Below are 14,515 nucleotides of genomic sequence, written 5' to 3' on the forward strand. Positions count from 1 at the left end.
CAGGCCCAGGGGACTTATCGACCTTCAGTTTATTCAAAACTGCCAGGACATCCTCCCTCCGAACATCTATTTCCTCCAGCCTATTAGCCTGTAACACCTTCTCTTCATCAAAAACATGGCCCCTCTCCTTGGTGAACACTGAAGAAAAGTATTCATTCATCACCTCGCCTATCTCTACTGACTCCATACACAAGTTCCCACTACTGTCCTTGACGGGCCCTAACCTCACCCTGGTCATTCTTTTATTCCTCACATAAGAGTAAAAAGCCTTGGGGTTTTCCTTGATCCGACCCGCCAAGGACTTCTCGTGTCCCCTCCTAGATCTCCTAAGCCCCTTTTTTCAGCTCATTCCTTGCTAACTTGTAACCCTCAATCGAGCCATCTGAACCTTGTTTCCTCATCCCTACATAAGCTTCCCTCTTCCTTTTCACAAGACATTCCACCTCTTTCGTGACCCATGGTTCCCTCACTCGGCCATTTCCTCCCTGCCTGACAGGGACATACCTATCAAGTACATCCAGTATTTGTTCCTTGAAAAAGTTCCACTTTTCATTAGTTCCTTTCTCTGACAGTTTCTGTTCCCAACTTATGCCCCCTAATTCTTGCCTAATCGCATCATAATTACCTCTACCCCAATTGTAAAACTTGCCCTGCCGTACGGCCCTATCCCTCTCCATTGCAATAACAAAAGACACCAAATTGTGGTCGCTATCTCCAAAGTGCTCTCCCACAACCAAATCTAACACTTGGCCCGGTTCATTTCCCAGTACCAAATCCAATGTGGCCTCACCTCTTGTCGGCCTATCCACATATTGTGTCAGGAAACCCTCCTGCACACACTGCACAAAAACTGCCCCATCCGAACTATTTGACCTACAAAGGTTCCAATCAATATTTGGAAAGTTAAAGTCCCCCATGACAACTACCCTGTGACCCCCACACATATTCATAATCTGCTTAGCTATTTCTTCCTCCACATCTCTATTACTATTTGGGGGCCTATAGTAAACTCCTAACAACGTGACCGCTCCTTTCCTATTTCTAACCTCAGCCCATATTACCTCAGTGTGCAGATCCCCCTCGAAGTGCCTTTCCGCAGCCGTTAAACTATCCTTGATTAACAATGCCACTCCTCCACCTCTTTTACCAGCTTCCCTACACTTAGTGAAACATCTATACCCCGGAACGTCCAACAACCATTCCTGTCCTTGTTCTACCCACGTCTCCGTAATGGCCACAACATCGTAGTCCCAAGTACCAATCCACGCCCCAAGTTCATCTACCTTGTTCCGGATGCTCCTTGCATTGAAGTAGACACACTTCAACCCACCTTCCTGTCTACCGGTACCCACCCATGACCCTGATACCTTCCCCAATACCTCACCACCCTCACTGACTTCTGGACTACAACTCCTTTTCCCACTCCCCTGACTTATTAGTTTAAACCCCCCTGAAGAGCCGTAACAAATTTCCCTCCCAGGATATTGGTGCCCCTCTGGTTCAGGTGCACCCCGTCCTGTTTGTACAGGTCCCACCTTCCCCAGAATGTGTTCCAATTATCCACGTATCTGAAACCCTCCCTCCTACACCATCCCTGCAACCACATGTTTAACTGCATTCTCTCCCCGTTCCTCAACTCGCTATCACGTGGCACCGGCAACGTACCAGAGATGACCACATGTTTTGTCTTAGCTCTCAGCTTTCAGCCCAGCTCCAGAAATTCCTGCTTTAAATCCCCGTTCCTTCTCTTACCTATGTCATTGGTACCAATGTGTACCACGACTTGTGACTGTTTCCCCTCCCCCTTCAGAATCCGGAAAACACGGTCTGAGACGTCACAGACCTTGGCATCCGGTAGGCAACATACCATCCGTGAGTCTCTTTTGCTGCCACAGAACCTTCTATCTATCCCTCTAACTAACGAGTCCCCAATAACTATTGCCCTCCCGCTCTGCCCCTTACCCTCCCGAGCCACAGAGACGGACACAGTGCTGGAGATCCTCTCACTGCGGCTCACCACTGGTATGTCATCCCCCTCAACCGTATCCAAAGCGGAAAATTTGTTGCTAAGGGGAACGACCACAGGGGATCCCTGCACTGACTGCTTCCTCCCAGCCCCTCTCACCGTCACCCATCTGTTTTCATTCCTCGGAGTAACTGTATCCCTAAAGCTTCTGTCTATGGCCATCTCTGCGTCCCTAATGATCCTAAGTTCATCCAACTCCAGCTCCAGTTCCCTAACACGGTTCTGGAGGAGCTGCAGATGGGTGCACTTCCCACAGCTGTAATCAGCAGGGGCACTGTCGTCGTCCCTCACCTCAAACATAGTGCAAGAGGAACATAGCACTGCCTGCACACCCATCCCCTCTAGATACCTTGCCAGTACCAGGTAGAAACAGCAAAAATGAATTAAACCTCACCCCTGCTTGCCCTTTCTGCCGAAGCCCTGTGAGCCAAAGCCTTATAGCTCACACTCTGCTTCCCACTCACTACACTGCCCGCTGTATACTGCAGCCTACCTTTTATACTTCGCGCGCTTAAAAAACCCTTCCCAGACTCCTTAGCAGCCCACTTCCAGTTTTCACTTTAAACTTAAAATACTACTGCTAAAGTAAAGGCCAAAAAAACACACACTAGCTGACTAATTAAATAAATAAACAATTCAATTAATCTCTCACCAGCACTGCTGCCTCCAATCACTCCCTCTCAGCTTGCTCCAGTGGAACAATGAGGAAAGAACAATAATAAATCCCGATCTCAAACCAGAGTCTAGATTCTTGTCTTAAGATGTTACGACTTCATGGTTGATCCATTCGAATAGAAAGAACCCTGCCTGATTTAGCAGAAGCTTGATTTTATATGGGAGCAAATTGGACTGGAACAAATGAGAATAGAATCATGTAGCATAGAAGGAATTCTTTCAGCCCGCTGTGCCTGTGGCTGGCTGTTTGAAGAACTTATCCAATTTGTTCATCTCTTCGTTCTTTCCCTATAATCCTCCACATTTTTCCTTTTCAATATTTATCCAATTCCCATTTAAGAGATACTATTTAATCTGCCTCTAGCACTCTTTCAGAAATTTCAGATCAAGGCAACTTGCAATGTTGGGAGGGGAAAAATCTCAACTCTAGTTATTGATCAATCAGCTAGTTAGTGAAAACTATTTCTCCTTATTTATTCCAATCAAAACACCTAATTTTGAACACCTCTAATAAAACCTTTTTAATCAAAAGAGAACAATCCCAGGTTCCTATTGCATCTAGCTCTGACGAAGAGTCATCCTGACTTGAAACGGTGGGGGGGGATTTTCCCATCCTGCCACCATGGGAATCGTTGGGGGGGGGGGGGGGGGGAGGCTGCAGGGGGGCAGTGGGGGAGAACCATGCAAAGGTCAGTTGACCCGGGATTTTCTGGTTTTGGGGCAAGCGCGGCTGGAAAATCCCGTCCGTTGGCTCTGTTCTCTCGGCACAGATGTTCCCAGACCTATTGAGATTTTCCAGCAGTTTCTGTTTTTTGCATCCTGTAATTAATTGTCTAACCATAGTCTTTATTATCTCTGCTGCAGGTCTCATGATTTCCGGTTTCGCTCGAGCAGGCGCGGTTCTCGGGGAGAAGGTTTATGTTCAGCGTGCGGCACGGGCTGCTGCCTTCCTGAGGGAACGCATGTTTGATTCCGGCAGCGGGCAGCTCCTGCACAGCTGCTACCGTGGTGAAGAGGGGGCAGTGGAGCAAACGTAAGTTACAATAGGAAATGTTCTGTCCCCTGGCTTCCAGCAGCCACTGACCCCCAGCATTCTCTGTTGTCCGTCACGAGCATCTCTTGTGGATCAAATGCAGGTCTGAGTCATTCAGGGAGCCTTTTCCCTCGACTCAGCTTCCCTGGCTCTTGCAGCTGAGCCTTTGTGGCGTAGGCTGTTCGAAAATGAGTGTAAGGGACTTAACAAGCTGCCGGCAGGCAGCTTCATACTTGTTCTGTTCTGTGGCCTCCTTGGGAAATTGTATGTGAGGAGTCATGGGACATATTGTAAAAATTACTAGCATCAACTTTAATTCCAACCTACCATCTGCTGTACCATATTAAACTTCTTTCCTTCTGCAAAAATCAAAAGAGAACACGCACATAACAGAAAGTAAGGTATGGGGATTGCAGCATTGAAATAATGGAGACACCTTATTTAACACCTTATTGTGCCTGTCAGATTCCACATACAATGTATTACTTTATAAAATGTTCCGTTCTGAGGATGAGAGTGCTGATAGTAGGTTCAGCATTTATTACCCGTCCCTTAGTCACCCTGAAGAGGTGGTGTTGGTCTGTCTTTTATTTGTTATAACTGAGTGTCTTGCTTGCTCACTTTGGAGGACAGTCGAGTACAAGTTGATGTGGCACTGGAGTTATGAATAGGCAGGCCAAGTAGGATGGCAGGTTTTCCAGGACAGCGCTGAACCAGTCACGTTTCCATGGCAGTGTGATGGATGTAAGAGCACTTCTACTCTTTTAGTTCTAGATTTTTTAAAAACTGAAATTCAAATTCTCAAGCTGGTGTGGTGAGATTCTCATGTTCCTCGGGCTTTCTAAAACTCTGGTTAGGCCACAGGTAGATTATTGCGTCTAATTCTGGCCACCACACTTTAGGATGAATGCGAAGGTCCTTGAAGTCGCAGAAGAGATTTACTTGAATGGTTCCGGGTATATGGGAATTTAGCGACAAGATTAGGTTGAAGAAGCCGAGGTTCTCTTTAGAGCAAAGAAGATTGAGGAGCGATCTAGTAGAAGATTAATGCAGGTTTAGTTAAAGTAAATCAAGAAAAGTTGTTCCCATTATCTGATAGTACAATGATTAGGGGACACAAATTTAAGGTTTTGTAAGAGACACAGGAGGGATGTGTGAAGGAACTTTTTTTTGACATGGCAAGTGATAATGACATGCAACTCACTGCCCATGAGTGTGGTGGAAGCGGAAACAATCAATGGATTACATGAAATTGAGTGTGCATTTGAGGGAAATAAGCTGGTATGTCTCAGGGGATGGAGCGGAGGAATGGGACTGACTGGATTACTATTCAGGGAGCCAGCATGGATTTGAAGGGGCAAGTGGTTTGCTATGCCATAACGATTTTATGGCTCTACAGTTCTAGGTTACTTATCTACAACAACAACATCAACACATATACTTATATAGTGTCTTTTACAAAATGAAACATCCAAAGTTGTTTCACAGGAGCATTATAAAACCAAGTATGACACTGAATCAGAAAGGAGCTATTAGTTTAGATGACTAAAAGCTTTGTCAATGAGATAAGTTTTAAGAAGTGCCTGAAAGGAGGAAAGCAAAGTAGAGAGGTGTAGAGGTGTATGTAGGGAGGGATTTCCAGAGCTCGAGGCCTAGGCAACTAATCATGGAGCAGTTATGACTGGGAATGCGCAAGAAGTCAAGGTTAGAAGAGCGCAGCTATCTCAGAGGGTCATAGGAAATTACAGAGTTCGGGAGGAGTGAGACATTGGAGGGATTTGAAAACAAAGATGAGAAACTTGAGATCTAGCTGTTGCTTCACCAGTATCAGGGGTGATAGGGGAATGGGACTTGCTACGAATTAAGACAATGGGAGCAGAGTTTTGGGTGACCTCAGATTTACAGAGAGTAGGATGGGTGAGAGCTGCTCGGATTGTGTTGGGATAGTCAGGTCCAGAGGTATTGACAGGGGGATGAAAGAAAGCAGCTGAGCTGAGATGGGGTGAAGTGTTTTTAGATGATTTCCCCACACTGTCAACACCTCAGCTCTCCACAGTAACTGCAAAATACCTTTTTCACCCTCTTTCATCTCAGGTTCCATTGTTTTTACACCTTTTTGAAACTCAAATCCTTCCAAATAAAGATTCTTTCATGTTTTTCTTTTTAATCATAGAACTCCTGTAAGAAGCAAAAGGTTTCTTGTCACATCTGACTTCCCTCTGACATTCAAACAAATACTGGTTATCTAAAAATGAAAATGTTCGATCCAACCCTATTTACTTGCACCTCAAACCCACTATATCTCATTACAAATGTGTAAAACTAACACCTTTATTCTTTCGTGTTAAACCTCCCAGACAACCTGTCTCTGGTTAACCTTTTCCCACTTTTGCATGCACACACACACAGATACATGGCTTTCTTCATGGAATAGCACAATATTCCCCAAAAACATTTTTTAAAAAAACATCCATTCTCCCTCTCTACAAAAAATGAATCATCATAATGTCAATAATACCTTTATCTGTACAAACAAAACTATTACACGTACATGCATCAACCATGACAATATATGCAAATCTGTTGTAAAAAGAGTTCATTCCAGTCCATTCTCTATTTGCTAATATCCACTTTCTTTAGAATATTAAACTCTTGACAATGTATCTGCAATTAAATGTTCTTGTCCAGCCACATGTATAATTTATAAATTGAACGGTTGTAATAATAAACTCCACCGAAACAGCCTGGCATTTTTATTTTGAAACTTCTCCAGAAAGCTCAAGAAATTATGGTCAGCATGTTTAACTGTCTCGGGAGAATTGTTTGCAACATACACTTCAAAATGCTGCAAAGCTAACACAAGACTTAAAGTCTCTTTCGCTAAAGTTGAATATTTTTTCTGGTATATATCCAATTTCCGTGAGAAATATCCTACCGGCTTCTCAATTCACCATCTTGTAGTAATGTAGCACCAACATTCGTATCACTGGTATCAATAACCAACATATTCTGCTTTATCTATTCAGGTGCTAATAGAACAGGTGTAGCAGTTAGTGCAGCTTGCAAGCTACAATGCATTCTGACACTCTTATGTCCACTGGAACTTCCTGTTTTTTAAACAATCCAGTCAGTGGAGCATCGACCTTGCTGAAAGTTGACACAAATTTCTGATAAAAATCCAGTCATGCCTAGAAATCTCAAAACTTCCTGTTTTGTTGTTGGCACTGGAATTCTACAAAGCTTTTACTTTTGCATTTCGTGGGGCCACTTGACCGTGGTCTACAAAGTGGCCTAAACATGTAATTTGCGGTTTCACAAATTCACTTTTAACCAAATTTACAACCAAATTGGCTTCCTGTGGTTGATCAAACACTCCCTTTAAATGTTGTAAATGTTCCTCCCACATTTGACTCAATACCACGGTCATCGGTATATCAGAACAAATTGTTCAGTCTCTCAGTCAGTTTTTTGTTGTCTCTAAAATGTTGCTGGTTCATTTTTCATACCAAAGCATGCATTGGTATAGACCATCTGGCATCCAAAAAAACTGATATCCCTGTTGCCCTTTCTGATCAGGGTACTTGCCAATATCCTTGCAGCAAGTCATGTTGTGTGATAAACATCAACTGTCCTACTTTCCTGATACAATCCTCTAATTGTGAAATAGGGTATGAATATGCTTTTGTTACTGCATTCACTTTGTACTAATCAATACATAGTCCTCGTAATCCGTCCGGTTTTGGCACCATTACAATGGGTGACCTCCTATGACTGGGCTCTATGATGTCATTTTGAAGCATGAATTCAACTTCTTTCTGCACTTGAGCCAGTTCTTCTGGATTTAATCAATATGAACTGAAACCCTCACGTTAACATCATACACAGCTAAATCTGTTTCCCTCAGTTTATTTCCACAGCTTGCTGTGTGTGATTGCAGTATATCTTTTAAATCACGTCAACAATTTTCTGTAAGATAGCTTAATACCACATTTAGATTCTTAAGTACTTACTCATTGTCCAATTTAATCAGGGGAAGGTCAGTTTTAGAATCCTTAATTTGTACTCCGTTTTCCTTTCTACTACCAGTATCTCCTCCTGTTCATCTTCTCTGTCAAAGTATTTTTTGAGCATATTTATGTAGCATACTTGCTGACTTTTCTGAATGGTGTATTCACCACTTAGTTTACCTCACTCAGTCTCTTGATTTGGTGTGGTCTACTAAATCTTGCCTTTAATGGTTCATCTGACACTGGCAACAATACAAACAGTTTTTCTCCAGCCACGAAACTACGAGCCTATGCCCTTTTATCTGTATTTGCCTACATCACTTGTTGAGATATTTTTTAATGTTTCCTAGCTTGCCTACATGCCTATATTCAATCTTTCACTGAATTTTGTCACAGGAGAGTAGTTTCAGAGCTTTGACTCACTAATTTTTCCTGAATTGATCAGTTTCTTAAGTTAATTTGATTTTGTTTATTTGGTTGGACTCAAAAGGATGTCCTGAATTGATCAGTTCGCTCACCTCATGACATTAATTAACTTAAAAGGGCTGAAGCCTGTTGATTAATTAGAGGCATTCTTAATAGCACACAACAAGTATTGAATCCCTCGATACCAATTCTGCCTTGACTATATGCTCTAATCATAGTCTTTAAAGTTTGATGGCTCCTTTCTCTGGCACCTTGTGATTCAGGGTGAGAGGCTGACGACTTAAATTGCTTTATTCCTAGGCTGTTCATTACTGATTTAAACTGTGATATGAAATTCGAGCCCTGATCAACTGTATTTTTTTCGGTAATCCATATGTTGTGAAGAATTTGGTTATCTCCTCTACAATCACCTTCGTTGTAATTTTCCTTAAAGTTATTGCTCCTAGAAATCTCGTGATTGCCAGTGAATACTAATTTTCACTTTTAGTCTTAGGAGGGATCCTACAAAAGCAATTAGGATCCCGTTAAAAGGTTCCGCTAATGCTGGAATTGGAATTAAAGGTGCAGGTTTTATTCCTGCTCAAGGTTTTCCTATCACCTGACGTGACGATTGACAGAATTTGTTTACAGGTGAGATTTTACAATCTTGCTCCCCCTGAAACCGCAAAATCCTGTCCGAGGTCAGCAGACCTTTCCATGGTCCGCTCCTCACCTCCGATTCCCGTGGCGGGCAGGACGGTAAAATTCCGGCCTACATCTTTATGTAGTCCAGGCAATAAGAAATGTTTTTACATCTTAGCTTGAGCCTTCCTAATTCCCAAATATCCAGCCATTGAAATTTCATGAGCAAATGTCAAAATGTCATTCTGGTACTTAGATGGTATCAGCACCTGGTGCACTATTGCCCATTTTTGTACTGCCAGAACTTGAAGCAGTCTCAATTTCCTCTTCAACACATTGTCCTTAATGGAATAACATTCTGGAATGTAATCTGCTTCTGTTCCTGAATAAGCTGTCTGGTTGCAACTGCTTTGATTCTGGATCCTGCTGTTGTAACTCTGCTAACTTCAACGAACTAAACCCGTCAGCCTCGCCCTCTTCAACTTTCTCATCACGAGTAATTTCTCCAGAAGTCGATTCAGCTAACTGAATTCCAGCATCCTCCCCCTGTCCTTTTGATTCTTCCCCTTCCTGTTTAAGCTTGTGTGTCTGTGACCTTGTCACCACACAACCTGAAAACAATCCAGGATTCTCTTTCTGTAAAGCCTCTGTTGATTGTGTCTCAACAGGCCGCTCTGTCACAGTCGGCATAGTCAATATCCGTGATCCAGCTATATCATTCCCGAGAATAAATTGAACCCATGCAATGGACAATTTCTCTATTATCCCAACAATCACCTCTCCTGTTTTCAAATCACTTTTTGAGTTTACTTTAGATAATGAAATGGGTCTGACTCCCCAGGGGAATTCCACTAATTAACACTATCCCCTGCAATAACTCTTCTGGCACCAGATGGCACTGGCATCCTTCAGCTTGCTCCTTATATTACACTTTTATCATCACTAGGTATTCCATATCTCCAGTTTCCTTGCTGATTTCCATATGATCCTTTTCCTACACTTAGCTGTTTGTGTGAAACATCACACATATTGGCTAAAAATGTGGGTCGGCACAGTGGTCAGCACTGCTGCATTACAGTGGTTAACACTGCTGCCTCACAGCGCCAGGGACCTGGGTTCGATTCCCGGCTTGGGTCACTGGCTGTGCGGAGTCTGCATGTTTCCCCATGTCTGCATGGGTTTCCTCTGGGTGCTCTGGTTTCAGTGAAGTCTTTCAAGTCTGAAAGACGTGCCAGTTAGGTGCATTGGCCATGCTAAATTCTCCCTCAGTGTACCCGAACGGGCGCCGGAGTGTGGCAACTAGGGGATTTTCACAGTAACTTCATTGCAGTGTTAAAGTGAGCCTACTTGTGACGTTAATAAATAAACTAATAAAACAGCAGCTTCCCAGATCTCTCTGCTTTGTCTTTCACCTAAATATGTCTTGATGTTTACTGGAATTTTATTTCAAAATTCTTCCATAATCGTAACCTCCCTTGAATCTTTAAAAGTCTTGTCTAACTTCAATGTCCTGAACCAGCAATTTGGACCTTAACACTTTTAATCTATACTTACTACTTTCTAGGGAATTGCACAGTCTGGGGAATACTTTCTAGGGAATTTCACAGTAACTTCATTCCAGTGTTAATGTAAGCCTTACTTGTGACTAATAAATAAACTTTAACTTCTCTTGCTTTCTTTTTCCCTTTCTTTCAATTCAAGTCTTTGCCTTTCCCTATCTCTCATTATATTAAACTGCTGCCTTTGCAGCTGAAGTCTAACTACCTCTCGCTGTGAGACACTATTTTCAGGTGTCCCTTCCTCTTGCTTTAAATGCTGGGCAAACACTTGAACCATATAGGCCTATGAAATTCTGCTTCTATTTCCATCCATACTTTACTTGCTAACTCTCTGTTTCTTTCTAGTCATAGATTTCAAATACTCCATAGTCACGATTTTCATTCCCAGAAGTCTCCGTAATTGCCAAAGTCATTTTGCAGTCCAACCACTTTAAAATCCCTCAACACAAAACTCCTGAGTTCAGTGTTCTCCACATTCTGATATCCTTTGAATTCACAAACCCCAAACCACACAAGGAATTTTAATAATCCCACTAAGAGCCCCCAAATTTGTTATGCCCCCAACAGCTGTTAATTACTGAGCGAAACCCAAATTCCAGAGGGAAACTTGGCATACGTGCCAAACTCACTTTTTTGTTTTCTGAATTAAAAGTGCTGATCTCAATAGCAAGAAGTCCAGTAACACTTTTGGGATTAAAAAAATTAAAAGTAGAATCCATAGAATCCCTACAGTACAGTAGTAGGCCATTTGGCCCATTGAGCATGCATCCCACCCAGGTCTTTTCCCCATAACCCAACGTATTTACCCTGCCAATCCCCCTGACACTAAGGGGCAATTTAGCATAGCCAATCAACCTAACCCGCACATCTTTGGACTGTGGGAGGAAACCCACGCAAACACGGGGAGAATGTGCAAACTCCACACAGACAGTGACCCGGGGCAAGAATTGAACTCTGGTCCCTGTAAGGCGGCGGTGCTAACCACTGGGCCACCCAAGTAAAAGGTTTATTAACCAGAAGAAAAGAAATCTTAAGCATACAAGATCACAGTTACACAGTTAAAATTAGTAATGCAAAACATTCCCCCCGAAAAACTCCCTACTTGGTCAGACCCACAAGAAAATATCTTCCAGGCAGCACTCCCTTACAGATGTTTAACTGTAAAATTACAGTATTATTACCCAAGGCAAAACTGCTGTGGCTTTAGTAAGGTACACCACACGATTTCTCAAACTCACATTCAGTCTGCTGTGGATATCCAAGAAAGCTTCAGAACCCAGACTGGTTTCACAGCCCGAGACCTTTCTGGCAAGACAGGATGATTGATTCAAACTTTCCTTCTCCCAGCGCAGAGCTGTTTTCAGGAGATCGTCCTCACACAGCCAACACCTGGGTCCTCTGCAGGAACTTTAAAATACCCTTCCCCACTTCCATCTCAGCTTCCATTGTTCTTGCACCTGTTGAAACTCAAATCCTTCCAATATAAAACCTGCCATATATCTATTTTGTCTCTGCATTGGGTTAATAAAACGTAACATACCCTCTTCTGTTTAACCATGGAACTGCTCTAAGATACAAACGTTTCTTGTTAGCTCTAACTTCCGCCTGATATTCAGACAACTTATCTAAAAATGTAAACGTTAGATCCAACTTGTGCCTCAAATCCACCATAAAATCTCATTACAAATGCACAAACCTAACACTTCTTTCATGTCTTAAACCTCCCAGACAACCTGTCTCTAGTAACCTGTGCCCAGCTTAATTCAATAATTTATATATACACAGACACACACCCTTCTTCACAGAATAACACAATATTCCTCAAAGAGATTTAAAAAATAACATCCATTCTCACACTAGAGTTAATTAAAACCACTGAAGGGGTGATTGAATTGAGGTGTTTAGGAAGATTAAAGAAGTTGATAAGGTAGAGAAGGAGAATCTATTTTCCTCTGTCAGTATGAGAAATGGTTGTTGAACAATGGGCCACTTTCAAAGATGAGGTAGTTCCAGCGCAGTCAAGTTGAATCCCTTTACAAGGGAATGGTAGGGCAAACAAATCCTGACATCCTGGGTAATAACAGAGAGTGGAACTTAAGATGAAGAAGAAAAATAGTACTTATGACAGATGCCAGACAGAAAGTACAACTGAAAACTAGGCTGAATGTAGCATGTTCAGAGAGGAGGTCAGAACATAAGTAAGAGAAACAAAGAGGGAGAATATAATTAAGAGAAGCAAAGAAGGGGTATGAAAAGAGATTGGCAGCTAACATAAAAGGGAATCCCAAAGGCTACTGTAGGCATATAAATAGTTAAAGAGTGATAAAAAGAGGAGTAGGGCCAACTAGGGACCAAAGTGGGTATTTTCACATGGAAGCAGACTACATAGCTGAGGTCTAAATGTCTTAGTACCAAAGACAAAGATGCTACCTAGGCCAGGGTGAAAGATGAGGTAATTCAGATGCTTGAAGGGTTTAAAATTGAAGAGAAGGTATTAGATGGGCTGTGTGTACCTAAAAGTTGATACAACATCAGGGCCAGATGAGATGCATTCAGGGATATTGAGGGAAGTGAGAGTAGAAATTGCGGATACACTGACCATAATTTTTCAGTCTTGAACTCTGGTGCCAGAGGAGGGGAGAATTACAAATGTTACACCTTTGTTAGGATCCTAGACCAGAACCCCAAGGTATATTGGGCGGCACGGTAGCGCAGTGGTTAGCACTGCTGCTTCACAGCTCCAGGGTCCCGGGTTCGATTCCCGGCTCGGGTCACTGTCTGTGTGGAGTTTGCACATTCTCCTTGTGTCTGCGTGGGTTTCCTCCGGGTGCTCCGGTTTCCTCCCACAGTCCAAAGATGTGCGGGTTAGGTTGATTGGCCAGGTTAAAAATTGCCCCTTAGAGTCCTGAGATGCATAGGTTAGAGGGATTAGTGGGTAAATATGTGGGGGTAGGGCCTGGGTGGGATTGTGGTTGGTGCAGACTCGATGGGCCGAATGGCCTCCTTCTCTACTGTAGGGTTTCTATGATATTCTCTATGATATTATGAAGCCAAATGAAGCAGCTTAGCTGTTAACAGTTGAACAATATTTAAAAATGAAAGGAAGCAACTTTACTTTCTAGCTTGTGACTGTTTTAGTTCCAAATAAGCAACATTCCTTCTTACAGATTAAATACCACTTTAAATACAGTTAGCAGCCCTGAATATACTTGCTATAATGAGTGTAGACAGTCTTGAAACTTTCAAAGAGAAAATGAGTCTCCGGGCAGCTTGTAAAAACCCTGTCTTCAAACAGCTCTCAGCTAGAACAGCAACTTTAAAAACGGCAAAAGCTTCTTTCTCTCTGCACACTCATGTTATCACATGAACCTAAAAGCCCATTAGCTCTCTCAAAGTAACACATTCCTAGCTAAACTCAGTTTTTAACTTGCTTTCACAATCTTTGAGCTGAATGTTTTCTAGACACACCAGTGCCTGTAGAATAAAGCTGAATTTTTAAACATTCCCTTTAAACATAAAATATATATAAATTTATATCCATTGCATGACTATCATCATGCCTTGTTCAAAGACGAGTATAAGACAGCAACCATGGGCCAGTCAGTTTAACCTTGATGGTGGGGAAACTTCTGGAAACAATAATTTGGGGCATAATTAATAATCATATGGACAAATGCAAGTTAGTTAAGGAAAGACAGCATGGATTTCTTAAGGGAAAATTGTGTTTAAGTGACTGACTTGAGTTTTTTTTGAAGGGAAAGCAGAGGGGGTTGATGAGGGCAATGCAGTTGATGTGGTGTACATGGACTTCCAAAAGGCATTTGACAAAGTGCCACACAAAAGACTAGTGAGCAAAGTTATAGCTCATGGAATGAAAAGGACAGTAGCAACATGGATATAAAATTGGCTGAGTGATAGGTTACAGAGAATAATAGCGAATGGATGTTTTTAGGCTGAAGGAACTTTTGTAGTGGAGTTCCTTAGGAACTCAGTATTAGGACCTTTGCTTTTCCTGACCATAAAATCATAGATTCCCTACAGTGCAGAAAGAGGCCATTCAGCCCATCGAGCCTGTACCAAAAACAATCCCACCCCATAACCTCACATATTTACCTTGCTAACTCCCCTGACAGACACTAGGGGGCAATTTATCATGGCCAAGCAACCT

The 14,515-nt window shown here is 42.4% G+C and overlaps 1 protein-coding gene across 2 annotated transcripts in view; it reads left to right on the plus strand.

Moving 5' to 3' along the window:
- Positions 1–14,515, plus strand: part of spata20 (spermatogenesis associated 20) — a 385,479-nt gene that overhangs the window by 115,042 nt on the left and 255,922 nt on the right. For both annotated transcript variants that reach the window (XM_078225324.1, XM_078225325.1), the window contains exon 12: positions 3,566–3,734. In XM_078225324.1, coding sequence (XP_078081450.1) covers positions 3,566–3,734 — 169 coding nt within the window. The remainder of the gene's footprint in view (positions 1–3,565; positions 3,735–14,515) is intronic.

The sequence above is a fragment of the Mustelus asterias genome, chromosome 12 (genome assembly GCF_964213995.1).
Source record: "Mustelus asterias chromosome 12, sMusAst1.hap1.1, whole genome shotgun sequence".
In the NCBI taxonomy this organism is placed as follows: domain Eukaryota; kingdom Metazoa; phylum Chordata; class Chondrichthyes; order Carcharhiniformes; family Triakidae; genus Mustelus; species Mustelus asterias.